Below are 27,346 nucleotides of genomic sequence, written 5' to 3' on the forward strand. Positions count from 1 at the left end.
ATTTTAACTATGACTTTTGCACAATCAGTGTCCAAAAGTATACAGACACCCCTTCTAATGAGTAAATTTAATGAGTAAACAACCATATCCACCATTAGTGTTGAACACAGATGGAATCTGGCCTCTGTCTTTAATCTATCCATGCAGTGAACACACACATACATACACATTGGTGAACAAACATACACAGTGGATAGTGAGCATGTCATGAGCCAGTAAGAACAGTGGCAGTTTGCCCAGTGAGCCCAGGTATTATACTCACAACCTTGCCATCAATGGTCTGGTGATCTTATCTCTGAGCCCCCACAGCCCCCACAGCTTGTGTAAACTCTACAGAATGGGAAGCACCCATTAAACACAGCCCTTGCTGGCTATGTTGTCTGGAGTGATGGAACACTTTCCAGTACATTTTGGATGAGCTTGGAGTGGTGTGCATGATCCAGGCATTCTGTTGTAAGTTCCTGATACAGCTTGGGTATCTTTCCCCCTTTAATGATTGTAGACTATCGAGGCCCTGAGGAAGTCAAATGGGGGTGCGCAGTCTTAGTCATGGTGTTCTACCACCCTGCAGAGTTTAGCTTCAACCATAAACGAGAATACATGATCCATGGGCATCTGTATATGTAAGAGGGTGGTAGCTCTCCAGGACTAGAACTGGGAGGACATATGGGAACTGATTGTTACTTAAAACTATTAATTCAAATTAGGTTGATCTTATTGTTTAGGTCAGATGACATTTTAGGAATAATTGATGAAGAAATCCAGATCATTTTAAAGGGTTTAAAAATGTTTCTGTTTATTTGGAAGATGCTTCCATCAGATGTGAATTTAACTTAGGCACTAAAGGGCCTTCTGTTTATGTACTGAACCTCCAAAGAACCAACAGAGGCCACTAGGTGGCAGCATCTGACTTTGAATATGACACTCATGAAACAGTGCAGCACCTGAAATGCACAACTGTGTTGAGTCATGTAAGAGTCAGTAATGTCAAAGGCAAACCATCATCCCTTTATTTAGGCACAGAGCTCCAGATTGCACCGGTAATATTGCATTAAGAAGAACTCAGAAGTCGTCACACAGCCGACTTCGGTTGCCAGCTACTTGCCATGTACTTCCATGGCTGTCAGCCTTTGCAGCAGCAGTTTAATTATTGTATTATTTGAGTCCAGAAACTTCAAACAGTCAACACAGCAGTGTACTGACTGGGACAACCAAGACCTTGTTGACAAAATACACAAAGAATTAAAATCCTATCTTTCTATTTGACCACAATAACATAATGGCATACATTCATCTTCAGCAGCGTCCTGTTTAATTGACAGGACTCAAGCTTTTTATGAGTAATTATTTAATTATTTATTAATGACATTTGTTTTTACTAGAGTGCAGCAGACAGATCAGACTTAATCTGAGGTAAGAAACAACTACTTTACAATGTAACAAAGCCACTGATAGAGGCTGGGTTTTAGGACACTCTTCGAACATGAGAAGAGTGTCCACATTAAAAGAAATGTGACAGAACATCAGAATTTTCAGTGCAAATACTCAAGTCTTCCTCTCGATTTAATCAGCTTAGCTTTCAGCCCTCCTGCTTGGCCTGATGTCTTTTCTGTGTAGGCTGGTCGACCACTGGAGGTAATGGAGGGGTTATTTACAGTTCTCCAACCACATGCACATGTTGAAGTGCTGTAGTCGTACTTTAGCTGGCTGTATTTTTCCCAGATGCTTATTTCCATTTTTGCATGTTCAGCCTCAGGCAGCACCACAAGGGAGCGCCATTTCATCTGTTTTGTAAATACCCAGGAGTCTTTCTGATTGCCTTCTTGAGAAGGTCACTTGGGATAAATGTTAAATCAGGTAGGAACAGTAGAAGGTCTTGGTTGATCAATGGAGGGAGAGAGAGAGAGAGCGCTGTTAAAAGTACACAGATTAGGATTAAGGGCTATGTTGTGGAAGGAACAGCAGTGTTTTCTCAACCCATGTAGGGGTATTTCCAATCTGTGAGAGGAACATGTGTCTCCTTGACGACCTGTGGCGAAGTCCATCTGAGGACGTAGTGGGGTCCACCAGGCTTGTCATTGGTACCTGAACAGATAGCAAAGTATGAATAACGACAAACTTACAGCAGTGATTCAGACGAACATCCAATTTATACAAACGTAGGTTTATAGCCACCAGTTAGAAGTGTGTAAACTACACGACAAAGTCCATTAGCGAGTGTGTTTCAGGTTACTTAACAGCTTACAACAAATCAAGGTTAATGTGTGATGATCTGGGCATATAGCTAGCACAATGCTAATTTAGGGACATTATTTGTCAGCTAGCCTCATTGCTGCAGTGCACAGCTAAAGAAACAAACCTCTGAAGCCCAAACTCATCATGGCTGATCAACTACAACTGGATGAAACTATTACTTTTACTAGAATTGTTGAACATTGGTTGGAAATATTCACCTGATGCCCTGGAGCCTCCAAACGGCTGCTGGGCCACAATAGAGCCTGTCGATTTGTCGTTAACGTAATAATTTCCTGCTGCGTTTCTCAGTACTTTTGCAGCCTCGTCCACAACAGACCTGAAACAAGCAGTTCCAGTGGTTAGTAATAGTGATTCCAATAAATATGCAAACCAGCAAAGGAAGCACTTTGACAGTTAGAAATCTGCCATGACTAAATATTTAGACTTGCAGTTGGAAATGGCTTGATACTCACTTATCCTGGGCAAAGACGGCCCCTGTCAGAGCATATGGGGAGGTGTTGTCAATCAGGTTCAGCACTTTCTTGTAGTCATTCTCAGGATAGACATAAACTGTCAGAACTGGTCCAAAGATCTCCTATTCAAAGTGACACAAAACATAATATCCCTTAAAGTGAATTTGTTTAACGTGACATCTAAATACAAAAAGAGGTTACCAAATATAAACCAAACCAGAACTATTGGTATGGGCACAATGTCTGCACATACAGTACTGCGCAAAGGTATTAGAATTGAGAGAAAATGATATGTAAAGCTATTTATCTGGGTACCTACAGTTCCCATTCAATACAGTCTGTACTAATTCATCCAATTAATCTTTCATTAAATGAAATCAATAGAGCAGCTGGTGGAACTGAACAAATCCATACAGTGGCTGGTGTTCACAGAGAGGTCAGCAACCAAAACCTCTGTTCTTCTAACAAGGTGGCATAGTTTTCCTAACATCCAAATGTTTGTGGACACCCCTTCTACTAAATGCACTCAGCTATTTTAAGGTGCATCCTTTGCTGACTCAGATGTGTAAATGATCGCACAGACACACACAGCCTCTCTAATCCCTGCAAAGAAGTTGCCAATAAAATTGAACCTACTAAACCTATTAGCACCATGTCTCCTAATTCCAGTCATGGGCCAGAGGTGATACAAAGACCCTCAGCTCTGAGCTGTGGAGCAGTGACAAACAAGACAATCTGACCACTGCATTTACTTTGGTTATACTGAATCCAATATATTTATTCCAATGTCTTATAAAAAAAATACGTAGATAGATTTAACTGCCTAAGACTTTTGCACAGTACTGTATGTTAACTAGGGGATGTCCAAGGTCAGGTGGTCAAAATGTATTGACTCATCAGTGTATAACCTAAGGTTACTTCTGCAGTCCACTTTTTTGCAATCTGCAGGGTAAAAACTGCTGTAACCTTTTAAAATGAAGAACGGGCATCTGTCATGTTTGCTTTGGATGGGAATCAAATTACAGAGCTATATGGAAATACTCACCCTACCTACCCAAGTTAAATGAATCCTGTGCAAACAGTTCTTAAATACTTAAAAATATAAAGACAGAGCTCTCTCTAGTACAACCAGTCCTGTATGCTGTTAGAATCGAGGGAAAGGAGGATGAGCGGAGATCATGCACTTATGAAGTTAAGCGTAAAATGCAGTGGAATGGGTGAGATTAGCTTGAACAAACAAACCAAAGTCCAACCATATATTCAGCTATTGCTGGCTGTGTGTGCACCCTCTGAAACACTTGGCTTTTAAACCCAAATCATGAAGAGCCTTTAACCCCAAGCTTAATATTTAGGTATTAATCTTAAGACTTATTATACAGTAACTACTATAAAATTAATATGTTATATTGTTGTTCAAGTGTGTGGACCCACACATGGATCCTGAGGCTCCCAAGATATTAAAAGTAAGAAACTAAAGCAAAAAGTCTCCATAATGAGAGTGATCACACGTTAACCTTACCTCACTCATTATTTTATCTTGTGGATCTTTGGTTTCAATAATTGTGGGCTCCACATAGTATCCCTTTTTATCATCACAGTTTCCTCCAGCGATCACTGTCAGATTGGGGGAGGTCTTGGCATGTTGAAGCCACCCCTTTATTCTGGAAAAGGACTTAGAGAAAGAATAAGAGAATTAACACTGTAGGAAAGGTGTCTGTAAGCAGACCACACATCATAGGACTAGTACTTCAGTTTTTGAATAAAGAAAAAGTAAAGGAAATCTGCAGTCATGAACTACAATCATATACAATATTGAGTATCTGGGCTTTTTAGAAAAATGGTTCTTTAAGTAACACTTTTAAGCACCACTTGTTCTATAGAGATCCATGTCTGTAATAAAGATGTGTAGTGTAAAGATTCTTCATTTTATCTAAAGGTTCTTTATGAATAAGGGTTTTACTACAGTATCTCTCATACAAACATGGTTCTTTATATAACCAAAACTGGTATGGAATCACTCAAAGAACCATGTAAACCACCTTCATTTTAGGAGCGTTAAGGCATTGTCCTATTAGAAATTTGTTAAATCCCAAACATTATGATTCAGAATTGTGGTTTTTCCTATACGTCTTCGTCTACTTTTCTGGCATCTCATTAACTCAGAGGTTTGTTCTTACCTTGTCATCAATAACCGCTGAGAAGAATGTTCCAAAATCTTCAACTGGCTGCGAAATTATTAAAAAATAATTTAAGATCTTATTTATTTCTTTCTTACTTATGCAAATAGCCTTAACAAAACATCTGTCATTGGTCTTCATGTGGCAGAAAACACAGATAGGTGCACTTATGTTACAAGTATCGCATGGCAGTACCAACATAACAGTTATACCCCTGCAATTTTCACCAACAAATGTGACAACACTTTTATGGGCGTCACACTTACATCTCCCAGTTTAATCTGTTTGTGTATAGCCAGCAGCTCCTGCTTGATCTGAGGCCAGAGGGAGTCTGGGATGTACATCCTGGAGCAGGCAGAGCACTTCTGTCCACCGTACTCGAATGCTGACCTAATGGTGCCCGTCACCACACTGTGAGCATCTGCAGACTTGTGCACAAAGTGAAAGTTCTTGCCGCCACATTCTGAAAGGTACAAAATCAAGCAGATTAACCTCTTAAAAACTCACTGTCATGCAAAAACCTTGTATATTCATTTTTTGGCATCATGTAAATCTGGCAGTTGTTCTTTACATTGTGTTAGAAATGCACGATGAGTGGACAAATAGAAATGCTCCAAAATTACTTAATAAAATCTTTTTACATTAGCTTAAATTAAGTAAATTTTTTTCTTGCTCCTGTAAAGCTGCCATTTTGGAGATACAAGACTTTTATGTGACTGCGACGAAGTAGTAGTGTGTAGCAGTGAGTAGTGTAGTGGGTAACAGCATTGCCCTCTCCGTAGCACACTATGGTTCAATTTTCCCAGCCAATTAAGCGCACCACACTACACCAATAAGGTAAACTAGCCAAGACTCCTAACTCTACATTCTCCTAGCTGTGCAACATGACTCAAACAAAAATCACTCTGGATAAGAATATCATTATAAGATATTATAAGACTTATGCTAAGCTTGCAATGTGCATTTGTGGTCACAAACACAATAAACATGAACACAACATCTTTCATTATAAGGATAAATTAAGACTGTGTATAGCTGTGTGGGTGTGTGTGGGTGTGTGTCTGCAATAAAACACTGACCTCCTGCCACACGAGGGAAATTTTTGTAGATATCAAGGTTCTGTGCCACCTGTTTCCACAAACGCTTAAATGTTCTGTAGATTAAATAAACAAAAAAATCCTTAAAACCTACATTACATCTCAAATATTAGCCTTGCACCTCCTCTGGAAGCACATCATAAGTCTGCATGCAGTTCAGTCTTAAAAAGCAGTGAATGGTTAATCAACTCTAAGTGGTGAGCTAACCCTCTATGTCAAAAGAACAAAAAGGGGTCATACGGGACACTGCCGGTGAAGTTGATTCCAGCCAAATGCTCAGAAGAGGTGACGGTGTCTCCAAAAACTGGGCCATCAGCCGGGACAAACTGGATAATGTTGGGCGGAAGGCCAGATTCCCGCAGGATCTTGTAGACTGCATAGCTAGCAGACATGGCAGTGTCGCTGGGTTTCCACAGAACCACATTACCCTGACAATGATCACATTTACATTTCAGTTAATACAAGACTGACTAGAATTTACTACGGACTCACTTTAGAATTACACAGCGGTTAATGAGTCTGTGTCTACAGAGAAAGTGTAGATATGCAGATATCTGAAGATGTTTCAGGGACATGAGAACAGACTAATAAAGTATTCCTTCATTTTTTCCATTTATGACAAATGTTCTTGGATGATATGGAGATAAATTTTTACTGAAAAGCAGCTCTTCTTGGAAATGAACATGAAGATGCGTTATTTCTGACACCACAAATCAAATGAATCCGGCTTAAACTACGAGTGAAATGCTTAGGGGACTGTCTGGTCATATGAACAAGATAAAAAGCAAGATAAATACAAAAATAGATAAATAAAGCAAAAAATATAATTATATAAAGAATAATATTCATTAAAATATAAGGAGTTAGAAATACAGAAAAGAAATATATAAAAAAGTTTGTAAAAAATACTCAAATAAAAATATTAAAAAACAAAATTAAAAAAACAAAATTAGAAAAAATATATATAACAAATTAAAGAAAATAAAGAAAAAAGAAATACAATTATACAAATATATAGAAATAAGAAAATAATAATATAAAAATATAGAGATAAGAAATTCCAACCAAGCTGAAACGCAAATGACCAGTTAAAGGACATTTGCATAAAACTATTATTATTATTATTATTATTATTATATAATCTGTTTCACTTTCCATATAAACCTTTCCCTGAAGGGATCTTACACAGCTTGCTTAAAGTAACGAGAAAGCTTTAAGCCAGATGTTTTATGCGACTGGACACTAAACCCAAGTCAAAAAAACTAACCAGAGCACTGGAAATGGATGCTGTGCTTTGAATGAAATGAACTCACCATTAACGCAGGTGTGCCAGCCAGGTTTCCACCAATAGCAGTGAAATTGAATGGAGCAACAGCAGCGACAAAACCCTACAAAGAAAAAAGAAAGACAAACATGGAGATAAAACAAACAATACTGCTGGATAAATACTGCTCAGTGTGCACATGGGACTCTAGCAAGCCTTAATCTAGTCATGTGGCTGATGGGGGTAACTTAGACCTCTCAGTTAGATGAGCTCCTACCACAGACTGAGCTGTTAGGAATAGTCTACCTGGAATGTGTTACAGAGCTGATTTACTGATGTGAGACTAAGAGATTTTCTGTAATTTATGTTTAATACTGTACAATTTATAAAGCAGTTTATAAAAGATGAAAGGAACAGTTCCTAATCAACACAATCTAATTTCCCACTTATCTTAGATTTAGCTGCTTAGAAAAGCTATACTTGGTTGATTCTTTAGTTTTGCACTAGAACTACATTTATCAATTATAAAATCAATTAGTATTATGCAAACAGCATGTCTAAATCACACTTTAGCCTCAAACTGTAGAGTTATTTATCTCAGACAGACTTGCTTATGTGTGTTATCTGTTAAAATAGATAAATGTACATGGCTAATATGTCTCTACCTTTGTCCATTTATATAGGTAACAGGTAGTGTCAAGAACCTTGTATGCTTATATATGTTTTAGATGAGATTTGAGATGTTTGAGATGATTTCACTGATGCAGTTGGAGGCAAAACAGTGCTAACTGGTCAAACATAAGCTTCCATAACTTGTTAGCTACATTCGCTTAGTAGCTTCAGTTAACTTCAGACACCTAACATTTGGGCTTAGTGAGAAATTGTGTAAATTTTGGATGGACTAACTAACTAACTACTCCTGTAATGTCTTACACCCCCACAAAAACATTACTGCAGGTCCTGCTGAAACCCAACTCAGGAACCCACCTCCAGTCCACGGTACAGCATGGTGTTGGTGCTGCCGTCACTGTCCAGCGGCTGCTGCTGCTCCAGCTCGATCGCATGCTTGGCGTTGAACCTGAAGAAGTCAATGAGCTCTGCTGCAGCATCGATCTCTGCCTGCACCACAGTCTTACCCTGAGGATGACAGCATGAATATGACCCTCATGACAAGTTAAGTAGTACAGTGTACTTTTCAATTAAATGCAAATCAGTTTGACACTGACCAGCAAATGTTCAGGGACTCTTGTTCAGTCCTTGTTCAGCTTGATCAGTGTGAGTGAAGCATGATAAATACTTGATATTATGTTTCAGGTTTGACATAAACAATGCTTCTGTGGTGTGATGTTGTTGGCTGTGTGTGAGATTTGAGCATGGTGGTTTACTTTTTAATGCTCATCCTAAGTGAAGACCTTTAGGGTTCCAAGTGGCTCAGCAGTCTAATGAGTTTGAGAGAGAATCCTGAGCCATGCTGCTTTGCCATCAGCAGCCGGAGTCAGAGAGAGCACAATTGGCTGTGCTCTTTTCCCTCATCACTCTTAAAGCAATGTTGGCTCCATCTGCAGTGGAGCTGGGGACCCAGCTCTGGCATCGCCGGCAGTTTGAAAAGAGCCGGTGGCTGGCTGTGCATGTATTGGAAGGGACATGTGTCCTTACCCTCCTAGTGTCTGAAGCATTACTAGTGCCAGGGGTGGTTATGAATGGGTGGGTGACTGCCCAGAAGGAGAATCGAACTTCAGTAGCAGCATTACCCACTACATTATCCTGAGTGCTTTGGTGCTCCTAAAAGTACTACCTGGCCAATCATCGTCTTTGCCAGAACTTCTGCTCTCTTAGGTCCACTGATTGCATCAGCAGCCTTGAAGAGGATCTGAGCTCTATCTGCCACTGGCTTCAGGTCCCATTCCCTTCTGGCTGCTACAGAGGCCAGGATGGCTTTGTTCAGGAGCTCCTGTGGAGAAAAGACAGAGCAAACTATCTAACATCTAGCGACATTTTAACACTGAGCGTTTTATCTTTCATTTATCTTTCAGAAAAGGAAATACTAGGCTAACATTGCTAACAAACACTCGACGTAGAAGGTCACCAGTCTCATCTCAGTAAATACAAGGAGTGTAGCAGTATGTATATTCCTTGCACAGAAAATAAACTATACTCACTATTAGGTTAAATATGGCAATTTCACATGTGTGCGCCACCCAGAAACCTTAAGCTGTAAGCTGTTGGATTTGCTTGGCATTGGACATTCATTCAGTACAAGAGCTGTGGTCTAAATGAGTCTCCTTACCTTATCAGCATAACAGAACTTGGCCACCTTGTGTGAGTGGTTGAAGGGCTGTAAATAAAAGGACAGTGATAAGGGGGCTACTGTTACACGCAGAACACAAAACCACATCTACGTATGTTCTTTGAGACTGGGTTTGTGCTTTAGTAATGATACATAAACAGGGCTATGGGTTTATATATTCAGATGAGCTGGCGTGTACTCACAGACAGCTGGTATCTGATATCTTTGGTCCACACTTGTTCATCTCCGACCACACACGGAATCTCCTCTGTCTTTCCTTTTAGGTTTTTTAGGGCCTGGAAGACCAGCACAAAGCTTTGTCATGGTGCTTTACAGTGTCTTCTGCTGAACCACATTATGAAATACAAGCTTGTATATATTTTAAGAGGTTGTATGTGAACAATAGGTACCTTCTCCAGCTCGGCTCTCTCTTTACTCCCTTCTCTGAATCCCAGGATTGGCTCATTCTTAACCTCCACAGCTGCACAGGGGAAGGTTTTGAACCTGTGGAGAGTTTCAGCTTTGTTTATTTGGCTGTGGAGTCATCTCACATTTCTGTACATTCTGGAAAGGCCTCAATGCATGATACCTTTCATTCTTATTTACCAAAGCTCATCTACAAAGAGCTTTCTCTTAGTGTGTCGAAAGCAGACAGATCATTCTTGAGTTAACCGTAGGCCAACTGGCAATGAGTCAACTTTGCACAATTCAATGGATCAAAGGCCACCAGCCCATTAACCTAACCTTGCTTTGTGGAGCAATACCCTTTCATTTATTAATTCATTCATGGCACCCCTGCCAATTTGAGTCTTCTTTTTGCTAATTTTTCCAATTTAGTCATTGACAATCTTTTTTTTTGGTTCAGTACCTGGACAACCTGGAGACCTCACTTTTTAGACTATCTAAACAGATAAGAATAAGGCCTAACAGACTTTGGCTTCTTTATTGATAAACGCTGGACACACAAAAAAGTTCCACTGCGTTCTCACGAAAAAGTTAGCGTCAAATGTTTTTTTTTCAAGCATTTTGGGAACATGTGGATTGACGAAGTTACAATTGGACAATAAGCAAACGTATGTTTGGAGAAAAGAGCTGCAGTATTTCATGAAAATAACAACCTCTCCAACTGTTAAGCAGGGGGACGGATCGATCATGCTTTGGACTTGTGCTGCAGCCAGTGGCCCAGAAAACATCTCACTGGTAGAGGGAAGAATGGATTTCATTAAAGACCAAGAAATTCTAGAAGCTAATAAACATCACATCATCTGAGAAAAAAAAGTGCTGCAGATGATAAGAGATGGCTTTTACAGCAGCTTAATAATCATAAACACACCTTAAAAATCCACAATAGACTACATTAAGAGGTGCAAGCAAAAGGTTTCGCCATGGCCCACGCAATCCCCCAACCTAACGTCATTGAAAATCCGCGGATAAACCTCTAAGGAGCAGTGCACCTAAGACAACCCAAGAATTTTAGAGAACTTGAAGAGTTTTGCAGGAAGAATGGGCGAGAATCCTCCAGAGAATAAACCGCTTGTGTTTATAAGCTTAATAAGCGTTAATAAGCCTCCCCAACTTTAGCTTTGAGCCAGTTTCCTTTTAGTAATATTAAAACTGAACAAGATGAAAATATAAAAAGTAATCTTGCTTAAATACTAAAGAAATTTAGCTTATTTAGTCATTTAACTGTATTAGAAATCAGGTCACCTTGGACCTGCTTGGCTATTTACAGTAACAGAGGTGCCACTGTATAATAGTTATTTTGGTGTCATGAAAACAGACTGGATAAATATGTTAATTCAAACTGTAATATCAGCAAGATACAGTACAGTAAGAAAATATAGTGGAATTTGAGCTTCCTTTGCTGATCATTTCTAAGTCTTGCAGTGACAGTAAGCAGCAGCTGTGGCTGCAGATACTGAATGGATGAATGGATGAATGAATGAATGGATGAATGAATGGATGGATGGATGAATGAATGAATGAATGAATGGATGGATGGAAAGGAACAGCATGCTTTAAGAGCATCTGGCTACGTGTCTAGTCATTTCCGTGAACTTCAGCATGGAGTATGACTCCGGAATAGCTGCAATAGTCGAGCAGCAGCTCTTCAGACACAGCTTATGACCAACACTGGCTCCACAAACTACCTGCATGGTGGGCAGGTCGACTTTCTGCTGCAATTATATAACCCAGCAGAGCCCTGTAAGACTGTAAAAGCCTAACATCAGTGACCCCCTGTGTGCTCCTGGGCTGGTCTGGATGGTTGTGGACCCATATTGGAGACCACTAGAGTTCATTTCATTTCCTCCACAGGTGTTATGGTTTAATAAGCCTAAACAGCACCATTACTTGACCAGCCCGCTCTGCACTGTCTGCCTGTGCCTTCTGAGAAGTCGTGTGCTCGTCCATGTGAAAGTACATACCCCCTCCAAGACTGACACAGCGCCGCCCTCGCTCGCAGCATGCCTCTACAGGAAGCAGTTCAGATACAGTGGAAAACAAGTAAGCAGAGGTCCAGCAGTGAGAGAGGCAGAGAGAGAGAGAGAGGCTAAATTCAGCTTAATGACCAACAGGAAAGTCTATAAAGCAGCAAGAAGCACTTTGTACTCTGTACGATTTTTAGCCCTTGACAGATCCTCCGCTTTCAAATGTGAATGAACCATTGCGGGGTGAGCGGGGGTGTGCAGTGAGAACACCGAGTTTTTATCGTCATTATCGTTAAGTTTTGTCATTTATGATGTTTATTAGGACTCAAACTTTGTAAAAGATGTAATATTTGTTGCTATAAAAGCATAAATGTAGCATATTATAGAGGAATATGCTAAAGCAATGGGCAGACCCAACCTCGCCGCCTGTTGAATAGTCCGTTCCAGAGGGCGAGTCTCTGACTGGCCAATCAGCTTAGGAGGCGTCCATTCTTAGCCAATCACATGACCGTAATTTCTGACGCGAAAGGTCTATTTATAAGAGGTCAGGTGATCAGTCATGAACGTCTGGTGAATAAAGGTTTACCTAGAAGTTTGTAGACACCTGCCGACGTTTTACAAACGTTTTCCTAAAATCAGCAGTATTAAGAAAGAGAGAATTTATTAATAATAATAATAATAATAATAATAATAATAATATAAACACCCAGAAGTTTTGACATATCTCACATATCTCCCACCAGAGGAAACCTTTCTCATCATTTTGTATAAAATATTAGGGATAAATCAACAGTAGCTTAATGACTGGTCATATGTTTAAGTGTGATACTGAGTCAATCTCCCATTTAATGTTTAATAAAGAATAATAATAATAATAATAATAATAATAATAAGCACATGGAATTAAGGCACATAATGGTGAAAAATGTAAACTCTGTTACTGGTTGAAATGGTTTAACAGGTTAATGATAACAGAGTTGACGGATGAGTAAAATCTTTCAATTCTATCCACAATGCTAGAACGGGCCAGATAATATAAATATATGGGATATATAGATTTAATTATTGACGAAATTAATTCGATATTTTGTCAAATGCAGTTTACTAATGTACTGTGGCATGCAAAGGTTTGGACACCCCTAATTAAAACACCTGTTACTTTAAATAGTTGAGCAAGTAGAAAATGACCTGATTCCCAAAAGGCATAGTTAAAGATATTACATTTTAAGCAAAATAACTCCCCCCCCTTATTTTAGTTTCAAAATAACAAAAAAGCAAAAGGGTCTAAAGCATGCTCCTGGACTAATATCACAGCCTGTAAACAGCAGCTTATTGGTATTACTTTCAGTTCTTGTTTGGGGGTATTTCCACCCATTCCTCCTTGCAAAAGGCTCCTAATTCTGTATGAGTTTGTAACAGTGATGCAGCAGCGATTACACTCATCAGGCCTGATATTGAACTAGGTTTGCTTGCTATTTTCTTAAGTGCTTCATTCCAGCACAGCCCAGATAGAAATGGCGAGTGCCTTCTGAGTATATGATCACATGGCTCAGTGCCCATAGAACAAGACACTCTGGGGCAGCTGCACATGAGCCCATCATCAACATGCCCGATGCCAAGCGTGCAAGCGTGGTCTAGAGGGATAGAAAGCCCGCCAGCATTGGGCTGTGGAGCAGTGGAACTGTGTTCCGTGGAGTAATGGAGCTCCATCCAGTACCTTTGGGCTGAGCTGGCTTGATCTAATCATTGAACGTCAGTTCCTGACCTACCCAGTGATTCCATGCCTTTCATTTACCATCACACTGAACAGTTCCGACTTGGTAAATTTCAGTGCGTTTCACCTCAAGCCCACTCTGAATTACTTTATTTAGAGCTTAATGATATATTTATGCAAATATGCACTGTGGGTGGACTTTCCCTTGGAGTGCATGCCACTTCTACTAGAGCAGTGTTTCTTAACCTTGCTTCTGGAGGCACCCTGCCCTGCACATTTTAGTGCTTTCCCAGTTCGGGGTGTGTTAAAGCAGGGAGTCCACTAAAATGCCCCACCTGCTGAAGAACTGATATTATCCTGTGCTGTTCAGCTCAAGGTGAAGACCATTACAGAGCATAGGTGAGGTGAAGTACAGAGCGTAGGTGAGGTGAAGTACAGAGCGTAGGTGAGGTGAAGTACAGAGCATAGGTGAGGTGAAGTACAGAGCATAGGTGAGGTGAAGTACAGAGCGTAGGCACGTCACATGAGCTCAAGATCTTTTTTTACAAGCAATATGAGATAACCTTTAACAAGCCGAACACCAGTGAGAAATATATCATTTTTTATTATTTTTTTTAACCCCAGCACCAATCACATTCATCATTTTGAAACATCTGTACATCTGTCCAACATCCGCCAAATGCAAAAGTACTTACTTACTCATTAAGAAACATTTCAACGATGTGCCAGATAAGCACATCTTCAAATCTGTATGTGTATATGTGCATTTCAAGATAGGTGAATAAAGAAAGATGCAGAACAGCTCATTTCTCCGCTTACACTGGAAGACGTTCTACCTCTGAAGCTCACGGCTGTGAGAAAACGTATAACACCCATGATGACAGAACAGCACTGAACTGAAAATAACGTAATAACATGTTGAACATAATATATAATTCCCACTAGTCTAGATACTGAAACAAAGTATGTGAAGTGAACCCTTACTTACATGACAGCACTTCTTTAGTTACTCACTACAGGGTCTGCCAGATTAGGCACATTCAGAGCTCTATCTGTAAAGCTGAAAGGGGCATTCCGGCCTAAAACCAGCGTTTAATATGTTGATGGTGTGTAGTGTACTCTAGCGCAGCACTGCGGCCCTCGGCCTCACGGGTTTGACAGAACTTGCAATTGTGTTCTCTCGTCTGCCAGTGATCTCAAACTACGTTACCCAGCATGCATTACACAAACAAGTCATACATCCATTGGCAATGGGACTGCTAGCGTAGCCACAGACGAATAAATACAAAAGTGATGCCTGGCTTTCTTCAGCATTCGAAAGTTAGAAAAAAATAAAACCCAGACATGTGAAACAGACAGACCAGACTCTTAAGTGTCCGCTCTGCAGAGCTCGCCGTCTACTAAAATACCCTCCCACCTTCAAGTTACATCATGAGAAGGGGGCTTTTCTAGTCGTTAAACTGTAAAATCTCACTCTAGAGACTTCTCAGCACTGCTGCGGGAGGCGAGAAGGCATGTTTACTACAGATGTAGCGGCGATTATATTTTTCATTTAGGCCGGAGTGCCCCTTTAATCCACTTCTACACAAAAGACGTGCTCCTGCAGTGCAGTGAGGAGAGGATATGCAGTAAAGTACTGTATGATCACTGATTATCAATGATAGAGGGAGCAAGCTGGCTGCCTGCTCACACAACAAACACAGAAGAGTCACTCAAAGTTAAACAGCTGGATTATGTACATAAAGAAGCAGCTCTTTGTGGGTGGTCTCACTACAGGAGCTCATATTGAGTCTCTGAGGTATTGCTCTAGCAATGGGCTCTAGCTTTTTAGATGGTCGAGAATTTGACATTATGGAGAAAACAAGTAAAGATGTAGTAAAATATGTTGATCTTTCCTAAACTTTCATTGGCTGTACAGCTCCTTCTTTCCGTCCCTTTACTTTGAACCTTTAGCTTACTTTCACTATCAATCCCACTTACAGTATATCCATATAGACTCACCCAGTGAGAACCTCCTCCCCTCAAAAATCCCAAACAAATAAACAGAAATCCCTCCACCTCCACGATATTTACTGTACTTAATGTTTCCCAAAAGCTTTTAAAGCATAGGCCCTTTAGGGTCTTAACATGTGGTCAGACTGGACAAAAGCTGTGCTAGTGTCTCTTCTACCTCCAGCAGTAATGAAGTGAAGCCATTACGCTGAACCCATGCTTACATCGCTTTGTGCTGAGTCAAGATTACAGAAACATCATTAATGAACAGAGAGTCTCTCTGAGAGACTTCAAAACCATTCTGACAGAAATGAGAGACTGATTTGTGTTGTTGGGCCTGTTCCTGATTAAACACAGCAGAAAGCAGCACACTCGTATGGAAGCCCTTTCCCACCAGGTTGAGGAGTAACATCACCCATTTTCTCCTCCTTCTGTTTCTGGCAGGGGTGTGTCAAACTTTTGACTGAGTATGTCCAAATAATGACTGAATGGGTGGATCAACTCCGGCCTGGGGAGCACTGAAGGAGCACTGAGGACTGGAGCTTAACCCACTGTACCACTAGGTGGAATAGACTCAAGTGTGGGGTTGTTAGGGATAGGGGTGAAAATTAACTGGAAACTAAGGAAAACCAAAAAGAGCCCAGGGAGGCCGTCTAAGGGCCTAACATTAAAATGAGATACATTTTTTTGGACAAACAATCAGAGAACAAACACAGAGAAGCTAGGCTGCCCAGGTGAATGGCCAGTATCCTGTCACTGGAATGAATGGCTGAGGACTGGACTGAGGGAGAAACACAAGACAGGAGCAACAGAAAAGCCTCCAGAGAAGAACTTTTTCTTGGAGCGGTCCTGTGTCTCCCTCTGGTGGCCGGCAGCAGCCTAGCAGACTTAGTATGCTCTTACAATTTCTTTAAAGTGATTTTTCCCTCAATTGTTTTACTTAGTATCTCAAAATCAAGACTTTTTTGATTTTGTCTCAATACCTCAAAAAATGGCATTTTCTTCATTTTCACTTATATCTCAAAATAATCACTTATTCTCTCATAATTGTGACTTAGTTTTATTAAATAACGAGCGATTTTCTCAACATTTGTCTCTGAAAATGACAAATTGTGCTAAAGGTTTGAACAGTGCCTCAAAATAATGACTGATTTTCCTTAACAACTGAACTCAGTATTTTACAATATTGATGATTGATCAGCTTAGTATCTTAAAATAAAGGTTTTGTTGATTTTTTTAGTCCTCGTTTTAAGATTCTAAGTAAAATGTGACACTGTTGTGAGAAACTGAGATGGTGGGTTTAATTTTTTTGTTTCTCCTCGACCCGACAGGAATAATGGGCTTCCGTCCACTTATACTAGCTGTGTTAATGTTTCAGGGCTAAAAGGCAAAATTCTGTTAGTAAATGTTTCTGTTCTTCAGACAAAAAAAGCATCAAAATCACCCCTGTGTACCCAGATCATTATAAAAAGGGACATGAAAAACCTGTACATGATTTTCCACAAGTTTCATACAGCATCACAATCGAAGTAGAGCAGCGTGGATTCATGTTGATGGATTAGCTGATTGTGAATGTTTGTAGCTGTTTTGTGCAACTGTTTTGTTATTCTTTTAAATTATTTCGATAAAACGTTAATTTAACCTTTCGCCTGCAGCCAGTCTGGTTATAAAGGTGGCACAGACCCATTTCTTACAGCACCTTTCAGAGATTTCCATCTTAAATTAAAGGCTAAACAAGATCAGACACTTTACATTACATTAAAATATGAGCAAAATTACTGTGAAAACAAAATTCATTAAAGAATACATTTACGAATATATAGCATAAAACACCCAAAGGTTAAAGCAAGAGGAACTGCAGAGAGCAACATGAACAGAAAGGCCACTGAGGTACGACAGTAAACACAATTCTACACAAATTATAATGATTTTTTTGAGCCCAGTCACAGGGTGAATTGTTATGGAACGCTGCCCCCTGCTGGCCAAACGAGAGTTGTTGGCTCAGTTGTAAGATCATGCTGGCGTATGCTGTTGTTCAGCTTGATGATTTGCTGGTCTAATGATGAACGAAACCAAAGAAATCAGGATCACTGAATGAGGGAATAAATGAATATGTCTGGAGCTGCATATGACTAACTAGTAACTGGTGGCATCTGTAACCTGCTCTGTTTTACAATCAGAATTTCTACCTGAAATCTCTTAAAGTCATTTAAAGCTGCTCAAAATACAACAAAAGCAGCTTTGTCTTTGTCGAAGTCTCTGAACAATCGTAAGAAACCATAAAACAAGATCATCAGCGCATTCCCGTAGAGTGCAGTTTCCTAAAAAGCAATGCGACACAATAAGGCCATCGAAATAACGTCCCGTCGTAAGTTCAGGCACATAGCTCTGTGGAATTTGTGAAATTTGGATTGTAAATACTGAACATCTTGTAGGTGTTAGCAGAGTGCTCTTGAAAAAGGTGGGAATCCATTGCTCCGAAACAACGTCCTCTTGTAAACACTGCAGCAGGCCTCCCAGCTTCCTGCCTACAGCGGAAAACACCTACGACGGTGAGGACCATCTGCCTGGCTAACGAAGGCAAATAACGATACAGATAGCAAACATCGGTCCTGAAATAAGGCTAACTGATTGCATAGAACTGAGATATAGCGTGAGCTGTGCTGCGTTCCACGCACGTCACTGGGCTTCCATTAGTGATGAGCGGCTGCAAAAAAAAAAAAACTAAAAACCTAACCCTCAGATCGCTAGATCACTAAAACCCCTCACCAACCCAGCAGCCATACTGCTTATTACCTCACACACAGAGTAGGAAAAGGGTAATTATGGTACTTTCTGAATTTACAACAAAGAAGTTGCACTCAAAGTTGTCAATATACTGCCCCAGCCAACATGCTCACGTGGGGTTCACCTAGGTGGAACGTGGGCTCCAGGTGGGTTCCAGGTGGGTTCCAGGTCTCATGATTCTAGCATACAAGGTCATTGTAACTGAGTGTCTTGCTATCCCTTTCTGCTGTGACACTGAGAATCTTATCTTATCTTATCTTATCCTATAAAGCTAGCCAAGCTACATCTTGAGGAGCTGAAGCTCCCATCAATGGCACCATAACATTGGCCTACTGTTCCTATCATTTAAATAGCTGTACTGTATTCATAAGACTTTATAAACCTGTGGGGGTTTGTGAATGTAGGGAAGGTGTAGTACTGAAAATAGTCCACAACAATACTGGAACCCTTTCTGGTGCTGTAAGATGTTGAATTTTACACCATGTCTTAAAACCAACAACGTTTAAATTTTACGTTGTATGGGCCTTAACATTCAAATGTTTAGCATGTTTAGATGTTGGCTTTTGGTCACCATACCACACAACTAAACACTATTGTATTTTGGATGTTTGGAAGATGCTGCATTGTAGTTACTGGACACCACAACAAAACCAACTAAATATCAACGTCAGCTGTCGTCACTATTCTACATCAAACTGCCATTGGCATAAGAAGTTGCCCTGGCTTAGAATTTCAACCTACAACAACCATGAATTTACCAAAGAACTGGTAGTCATGTTAAGAATTGGTGACATGACAAGTTTACAACTCGTCGGTGATGCCTGACTGCACCATAATTACCCTCTACCTTCTTGTGTGTGAAGTAGTAACCAAAATAGCCGCCATGTAGGCAAACTTAACAAGACACAGAAAATACAGTCTGGCAACTTTTCAAACAAATGACTCTCTATGGCTTTCCTGTACAATGCTGTGGTTTCTTGCTACAGATACTGATGGTATGAAACAGTGATTGAGGCTTGGTATATTTTTGGCTTTTTTACTGTGACACTGCTGTGAATGATGCTTGTGATTGGTTATTAGGTCTGATTGCCCTAGGTCTATGGTTGCCCTATGAGGTCAGTGTGGAGCCCCAGCAGACGGAGGAAGAGAGCACAGTCGTGACGCAGTGTGACACTTTCAAAAAACAGCCCTCTTCACCTCCCCCTCCCATTTTTTAAAGCACCTATAGTATTCTCGGAAATGGGACCCTGTCCATCAGAGTTCCTTTGGACTGATACTGCTCAGTATCGTCGGCCGAATGCTGAGTGGCCTTGGAGCTGACAGGAGCTGTTTGGCGCTCAGCAAGGGAGGAGGGACGGGGCCAGGCTTGGCCGGTATCAGCTGATTGGCCCGTCTGTGTCTCCATCCTTGTCCGACTCGTCCTGGATCTCATCAGTGTTCCCTGAGTCACTGCTCGCCACTGAGCTGATGGACGGAGAGTTCCTGTAAAAAAAACAGTGCATGGTCAGTGTTAAGACTGACTGTGGTAGTGATAGTGGTTTCTGACAGTGTATGATGGTCTGTAATCTATAGAAATGCAAAAAAGCATGTCAGTAGTAGCTAACTGCTCTCTTGTTGGCTGTGCTAAAGCCCATTGAAGATTTAGAGGGATGCTGAACGACACAGTGACACAGTGATTGTGTATTGTATGACAGGAGATGGACAGTACCTGCCCCCCTTGATCATTCTTCTACAAGTCTCCATCTGCACGTCCAGCCCTCTTTTCATACTGCACATCTCCATGTACTCATGCAGGTGTCTGTTCATGTCACTCTTAGCTGTAGCCAGCTCCATCTGAAATAGAGAGAGAGGGTGAGAGAGGCATCAAAACACAGAGAGAGGGACAGCAAATAAAATAGATGGATATCAGGGACAGGTGCCAGCTATAAAAAATGGGACACAACTCTTTGAAACATTAATCTGAGACACAAATCAAAGTCATACAGCAGGAGGACAAATCCCTCACTAAATCTTAGTCCCTCCTCTGGCCGTTTTTAGGGATGTATGGCAGAACTTACCATAAGTTACAAATGAAACTGAAATTCCTTTACCAAACAACGCAACAAAGGCTTTTACACCAGAGAGCAAAAGAAACATATCACAGGAACAAAAGCCTCTACATATCAAACAATGTACAAGGCAGACTTGTTTACCTCAATTTGGCCGATAGTTGCCTGGTACTCCTGCTCTCTGGCTTTGAAAAGGGACTCGGTCTCATCGATGAGGCTGCCCAGACTGCCATCCTGCGAAACCTGGAAAGGCACAGAGTGAACCAAAACCATGAGCAATTATATACCAAAACAGTGAATGTCAATTTACATTTGAATTTAGCAACAATACGGATTTACAAAGTTTGTCAAATTTGTTGTAGAACAAACAAAACAGAGATTATGACCAATTGCAGTCTAGGGGAGGTCTCAGAACAAATGAAGAAGTGATTAGGACTAATCAAACTCTTGGTGAGGTCTCAAAACCAACAAAGCAGTGATTAGGACCAATAGCAGTCAGGGGAAAGTCTTAAGATAAACATGGCAGTGATTAGGACCAGTCACGATCAAGTGGAGGTCTCAGACCAAACTAAAATTTTAATTAAGACATTAAGACCAATCACGGACAGAGGATGGTCTCATGGGTCTCATGGAGGACCAATCACAGTAGGTGGAGATCTCAGAATGATCAAGATAGTGATTAAGGCCAATCACACCAAGGTGGAGGTCTCAGACCAAACAGCATATAAATTCCTGGTTTCTGAAGCGACATGGTGTAACTTGTAACACTATTTTACAGTTTGCTCGATGCTAATTGTTGGCTATAAGCTTAATTTTTTTTGTACTAAATACATTATAGCTAAATTCTGACACCAAACATGTCTTGGGTGACTGGCTACATTTGTCATAAGAAGATAAGAAAAAGAAATCAATAAGAATTCAGAATTCTGGACAGTTGTCTGGAAGCCAAACTCACGGCTTCCTGGCTGCTTCCTCCGCAGTCCGGGCCATTGGCTGTGCCGCTGAGGGCGAAGGGCACATTGTAGTTGGTGAAGTCTTCCCACAGCAGCAGTGTCTCTTCATTCTCTTCCCACGTCAAGCTATCGCAATCGTCGTCAATGTCAAAAGTCTCCCGCCTGGCAACAAACGAGTTATCTGAGCAATGTCTGCAGTGCGGGGAGGAAACCGGAAGAGACAGGGAAAGGAGGAAAGAAGAGCAGAAAGTGAAAACAAATGGCAAAGGTTGCCACAGGAGAGAAAGACATGGAAAGTGTCATGCAAGAGGACGAACAGGGCATGCATATGCAAAGATTGCAATTCTTAAGCAAGTTCCACCTTAAACACAAGCAAAAAACACCACCACGTCAGCTGGCACCTGCAGGCCTCCAGTGCTCAGTGTAATAACTGCATTATTCTACCACTTGGTGGGGTCAGAGGACATACACACCCTTTCCCAAGCAAAATTACATCCCTGAGTGTGTCAATGCAAGGATGACTGCTTCAGATCTGGTAAGATTTGCCACTTACAGTTGATTGAGCATTCTCTTCATCTCGTCTGTAATGTTGAGAGATCCAGGCACTTCCTCCTCCGAGGTGCTGGTGTCCGCATCCATCTCTGAGCTTTCCTCGTCGGACACAACCTTCCTCTCCTTTCTCCTGCAGGCCACAGCCCCCTGGGATCACACACGTGCAGAAAAGGCCAGCATCAGGCATTAGGCAAAATTTACAAGGGACCTGTTCCTAAATGGTAAGTGACTAATACAGTAGTTAAGCGGTAATTCACAGTAGGTACAGAATAATGGTCTTAATATTAGTAGCTGAGGAATAATCCTACTGTTTAAGGGGTTTGAGTCCTTTGAAATAGCATGTCTTAAGGCAATGTCATGCCTACAGATTTGAGAATTAGCTGATTTTATTGAAAATTAGGAATTTCTAACATAAAGAACATTTTCTATGCATGAATTAGGCTTTAATTTCTGAAAGTACTAAAGGTCTCTAGCTAGATACAGTACTGGGATTTAGTCAGCTCTATGCATGCAATGTGATAACCTTGTGTGGAAAGAGGGAATGATGCTGCGTCAGCAGTTCTCTCCTGCCCTGTGTGTGTTCTCTCTGTGTGCACTTAAGTGTCAGATTTTGTTTTTGTGACAAAGCTGGGCTGTGTTCATTTTGTGTTGATTTCTTGCACCATACAGCAGTAACAGTCTGCACCACTTTCTACACAGTGGGTCAGTTTTCTGGACAAGGATTAATCCTAGTCCTGAATTAAACTGCATTCTGAATGCTATTCTTTATACAACTGAGCACACACTTTATATGATCTCTAGAAAAAAGTGCCAGTATATTGGAAAGCTTTACAAGCCTACGGCCACCATTCCCAATGCCAAGCACTGGCTAGAGTGGTATAAAGCCCTCCAGCTGTGGAACAGTGGAGATGCATTCTCTGGAATAATGGAGCTCCACCCAAACTGGTTGATATGATGTTGGAATGGAGCGATCTAGAATCATCCAACATCAGTGCCTGGTCATACAAATGCTTTTTATAGCTGAATGTAACGGACAGTAGAGACTGTATAGTGTAATCTATGTGATACACACCGCTGGAGCTCTGGATGGACTGACGTTGAACATTTTGGACATGTCTTCAGAGTTCCTCTGCTGTGCCACGTCACAGAGTTTCGCTGTGATGTCGATCCTCCTGCAGATGTCCATGTCTACTTTCATGGCTTTCTCCTGGATCTTGGAGTCCAGCTCAGACATTTGCTACAAAAGAAAAAAAGTGCATCAGTCTGTGCTGATCAAGAAACAATTGTATACATTTATATATTTTATTATTATTTAGTTTCTGCAGAACAAGACAATCAGGCGCCTACAGTAAGTAACTGTGTTTATCGTAGAGATATACCATATGTTGGTCTTCATGATGGTATTAACATATGTCATGCAAGTGAGTTGAAGGCCTTTGATATTTCAACAAATCCAGTCAGCACTCACATGCCTGCAATTGATCCATTAATCTGTCTTGAACACATGTACCACATACAAGACAACGCTCAATCAACATTTATTAGGCTTCTACTCTTTACTTAGATGTCTCACTCAATGACAAGATCTTGGGTTGCTACTGTTTTGTAAAATCACTAGGATTTATAGTCCAGGAATTCCACACCAGGCAAGTTAGTCTCAGGGAAAAGAGCAGTCTTACTGTCTCTTACTTTCAGGTTGAGGAACTTCCTCTGGTTGTCTGCAGCTCTCAAGCGGGAGCTGAGACGCCCGCCGGCCTTAAACATCAACAAACAACTCATCACAAGATCCTTCACGAAAGAACTGGAGAATACTTATAACTACATTTCCCAACCATTTACAGCTGAAATATGTGTGAAACACCATCAGGTCAAAGGCTAAAGGGTGCATGGATGGTGCAATTAATTGTCATCTATCAGGCAATAATGCATAATGCTAAGACACACTGTTAAGAGTATATGTTCCTTGAGGAACGTTTGAAGGAACCTCTTAAAGCACACAAAAACAGAAGGTTTTTAGACGAAAAGGTTCCTTGAAGGTTTCTCAAAGCACCTTAAGAGGTTCCTCCACAGTTTCAAATTGAGAAACCCCTAAAAGCCCCTAAACACTGTATGTGCTAGCTAGTTAGCCATGATGGTAACAATACTCATGAGGAGTGCAGCCCTGTGGGGGCTAAAACTGGTCTGATGAATTAGTGCCTGACCAACCACTGTGCACCACAAGACCGGTCGACGGAAATCGAGACGACATCTGCATAAACTGTTTACTTGTTGCTCAATAACCAGGTCAGTGGTGATGTACTACAGAGGTCTTGCAGGGTATGAGATCATGTCTATGCAATGAGGGCCAAGCAGCTAGTGTTAGACCTTTAGCTTTGCAGTGCTGAAGTGCAGTGAAGATACCCAAATAAAGAAAGCTCTGCATCCTCCTCATCACGAGAGATATGATCTGGGATCAGTTCTACTGTTTCTGTTTCCGCCACTGGATATGATGAGTGGTGTTGTAAATTTCAGTCATGGACAATGTGGCGGCATTCTGGGTTCGCTAGTACTGACCAGCAGTTCTCTTTAATCTCTTTTCCTGGGCTGGTTACATATTTCTAGGTTGAGTAATATGAGAAGAGAGAGCAATATAAATATGTCTACTGCAGGATACTCACGTCACTCATGAGGCTTTTATAGACGACTAGCTCGGCCTTTAACCTCTCCACTTTGTTTTTCAGCTCTTCTTGAATGGCCTCAGACTCCTGAGCACTCTGAGAACACGCACACAAAAGATATTCAAGTTATAGAAGGAGGTAGAGTAAACATTTGTTTTGGTGTAATCTGTAGGCCTGATGTAATCTCATGCTGCTGTGATTTAACAAAGCCACAAAATCCACTCCAGGATTTTTACTTTCTGGACCTGGATTTCCCACCTTTAAATAAGACATTAATGATCTGAATTCCAACCTAAATAAATGACATTGTTAAGAAACCATCGCACCACTACCAACAATGAGCCCAGCAGATTAAGGCAGCAACTGTAAACCTCTGAATGCATATTGCCATGTTGGATGTTTCTGTCTAAACCATAATGGGCCCAATCTTAGGGCATGTTGCGATGCTCATTGCTATTTTACACCCTGCCAACAGTCTATTTTCTTGCCTTCCACCTGCTTCGTTTAAATAGCAACGGTGCTTGTGAATATATCTACGCTGATGGGCATGGTGGTCTCGAAATAAGGGGTGTTCAGGTCAGTTTCTGTCGTATTGCTATCTTGGCAACAGAAAACACAGGAACTCCACTGACTGAAAACAACCTAGGCAGACGTCAACAGTCAGACGTTCATTAATATCTTGGCAGTGAACACAGGCGCGTGCCCAATGCACCCCCCCCCCTTTAAGTTATTGAAATAGCAATCCGCCAAAGTCTGACTGCACCTGGCTCTTAAAGGAAATGGGAAGTGACACGCTGATTTTTATAACCAACATATGTTTATCTACCACTGCACATATTATTCATATATACGGCTATTGTCTACTAGCTAAAGCTCACACCTGCATTTCAGACATGCCATATGCTCACGTTCCTTCTTGTATCCGCCTTCATACTGCTTACGTATTTAATATTTCAGAGCCAAAAAGACCCTTTGCATTCCTTTACTGGTTCAGAGCAGGAAATGAAGGTTAGTGTGCGAGTCCACAGGGTCCAGAGCAGAATATAAACAGATCTGTGGAGTTTGGGGCTCTCCTGGGACCGGCCTCCGCTATGCCTTTCTGCTGACCCATAATCCAGTACAAAAAGAGACGCAGCCATTTATCGATTTCCAGCCGCATCGGCGCGGGCAGCAGGGTTTGGCTCTTAACACCTGCAGGCTTTATATGAGATCATGCTGGGCTTTGGACACAAAGTTTTTTTGTTTTTTTTTACTGCTTTCCACATGTCTGAATAACAGTAAACACATAAAAAATAAGTCATTTTTGCACAAAAAAATACAAAAAAAATAACACATTGGAATTGTCAGAAAAACATAACGTAACATATCAAAAACATACAAGCAAGATTACTTAACAATTCTATGTGAATTGAGGCGAGTGTGGAATGATGTAGGTGTGCATAACTTACTGTGATGGTTAAGATATATTGCCCTGGTAGCTCCAGCACTAAAGCCACTTTCAGATATGCACAGTAACCCAGAACTGAGCTGTATGTATGAATGTAAATGTCTGGTCCAGGACGTTATCCGGACTCTATCCTGCCAGCACTCTAGTACAAAGTCTGGCTAATGTCTGAGTGAGCCCATGTGTGAACAGAGCAGGTAATTTTCCATGGAATTCCCAGTGGGTCATGCTGTGCCTTCTGCACACACTACACAGGCACTCTCACGGAGGAAAATCTGCAGGTATGAGAACGCTACTGGACAATCAATGCACTGGGAGGAAAGCGTACCCAGCTCTGAAGCATCCGTCAGCAGCAGATGCCAGTGCTCTCTTAGGGCTTTGGCTGCCTATGGCTAGCAGCATGACCGAGATACGAACCAGTGACTGAATACACTGGAAAGTCTAATGACTCAGGAGCAGACACCTAATGACCTGCAAGACCTGTGCAAGGCCTGTGCAAGACCTCCAAAACTGTCTACTACTGCTCAACTGCTGTCGAATATCATTGTTAGATTACATTTCAACATGTTTCTGTTTCTATCAAGCCTATTTTTGATTGATATGCCAAAAATGTACGTAAGAGACCTAAATTCTAGTGAGGACTTTTTAAACTTTTCACTCTGAAAAGACAACACTGTGGCCATCGCAAAGGATTCCCCCCTAAACTCCAGTAGGACAGTGCCACATTTAATGGGCTTTAATTCATGTCACAGCAGGCGTGCCAGACAGATCAGTATGTGTGCATATTTTGAAGGTGAGCTCATAGAATGTGTGTGTGAAGGTGATATCACCTCCTGTAGCGTCTCCACCATAGACTCCATCTGCTCTCGTCTGGACAGCTCCTCCTCCCATCTGTAACACAGGAGACACACCTTAGATAAGTGTGCGAAGACTTCAGAGAACAGGTGTGCATCTGTGTGTGTAACTGGATAAGAAAGTTAAATAAAACTAATGCCAACATTTGAATCAAACTGGAGTTAGAGATAGATGTGACTAATAATGCAATCATCATTACCACACCTGTCAACAGCTTGTTGGGGTTTGGACTAAAGGATTTTTCCATTCCAACACTGGCCTGCCTTTAACCCTGACCTAACATTACCTCTCATCAGCGATACACCCAAAAACTCTGCCCACTCTGTGCGGAGTAGCTGGCCTATGTGGATGTTCATACTGGCAATAGTAAAAAGCTGTAAGT

The 27,346-nt window shown here is 41.1% G+C and overlaps 2 protein-coding genes across 3 annotated transcripts in view; both read right to left on the minus strand.

Moving 5' to 3' along the window:
- Positions 1–987: 987 nt before the first annotated feature.
- On the minus strand, positions 988–12,144 carry aldh4a1 (aldehyde dehydrogenase 4 family, member A1). Its single transcript, XM_072665877.1, has 15 exons — positions 11,960–12,144; positions 9,944–10,037; positions 9,737–9,829; positions 9,534–9,581; positions 9,042–9,197; positions 8,234–8,383; positions 7,296–7,370; positions 6,223–6,410; positions 5,965–6,038; positions 5,152–5,348; positions 4,886–4,933; positions 4,228–4,380; positions 2,709–2,830; positions 2,454–2,572; positions 988–2,085 (listed from the first exon to the last, which is right to left on the minus strand). The coding sequence occupies exons 1-15, from the start codon at positions 11,998–12,000 to the stop codon at positions 1,973–1,975; spliced, it is 1,671 nt and encodes a 556-aa protein (XP_072521978.1). The 5' UTR covers positions 12,001–12,144; the 3' UTR covers positions 988–1,972.
- A 2,116-nt stretch (positions 12,145–14,260) lies between these two features.
- The window catches only part of iffo2b (intermediate filament family orphan 2b), a 44,477-nt gene continuing 31,391 nt past the window's right edge, over positions 14,261–27,346 (minus strand). The window contains exons 2-9 of one of the 2 annotated variants that reach the window (XM_072665884.1): positions 26,940–27,000; positions 24,666–24,761; positions 23,081–23,245; positions 22,010–22,155; positions 21,459–21,618; positions 20,648–20,746; positions 20,164–20,288; positions 14,261–19,937 (exon numbers count right to left, since the gene is read on the minus strand). In XM_072665884.1, coding sequence (XP_072521985.1) covers positions 19,832–19,937; positions 20,164–20,288; positions 20,648–20,746; positions 21,459–21,618; positions 22,010–22,155; positions 23,081–23,245; positions 24,666–24,761; positions 26,940–27,000 — 958 coding nt within the window. In that variant the 3' untranslated portion in view covers positions 14,261–19,831. Of the gene's footprint in view, positions 19,938–20,163; positions 20,289–20,647; positions 20,747–21,458; positions 21,649–22,009; positions 22,156–23,080; positions 23,246–24,665; positions 24,762–26,939; positions 27,001–27,346 lie in introns of both variants that reach the window. The other variant, XM_072665883.1, reaches the window with a different exon arrangement.

The sequence above is a fragment of the Salminus brasiliensis genome, chromosome 21 (genome assembly GCF_030463535.1).
Source record: "Salminus brasiliensis chromosome 21, fSalBra1.hap2, whole genome shotgun sequence".
In the NCBI taxonomy this organism is placed as follows: Eukaryota; Metazoa; Chordata; class Actinopteri; order Characiformes; family Bryconidae; genus Salminus; species Salminus brasiliensis.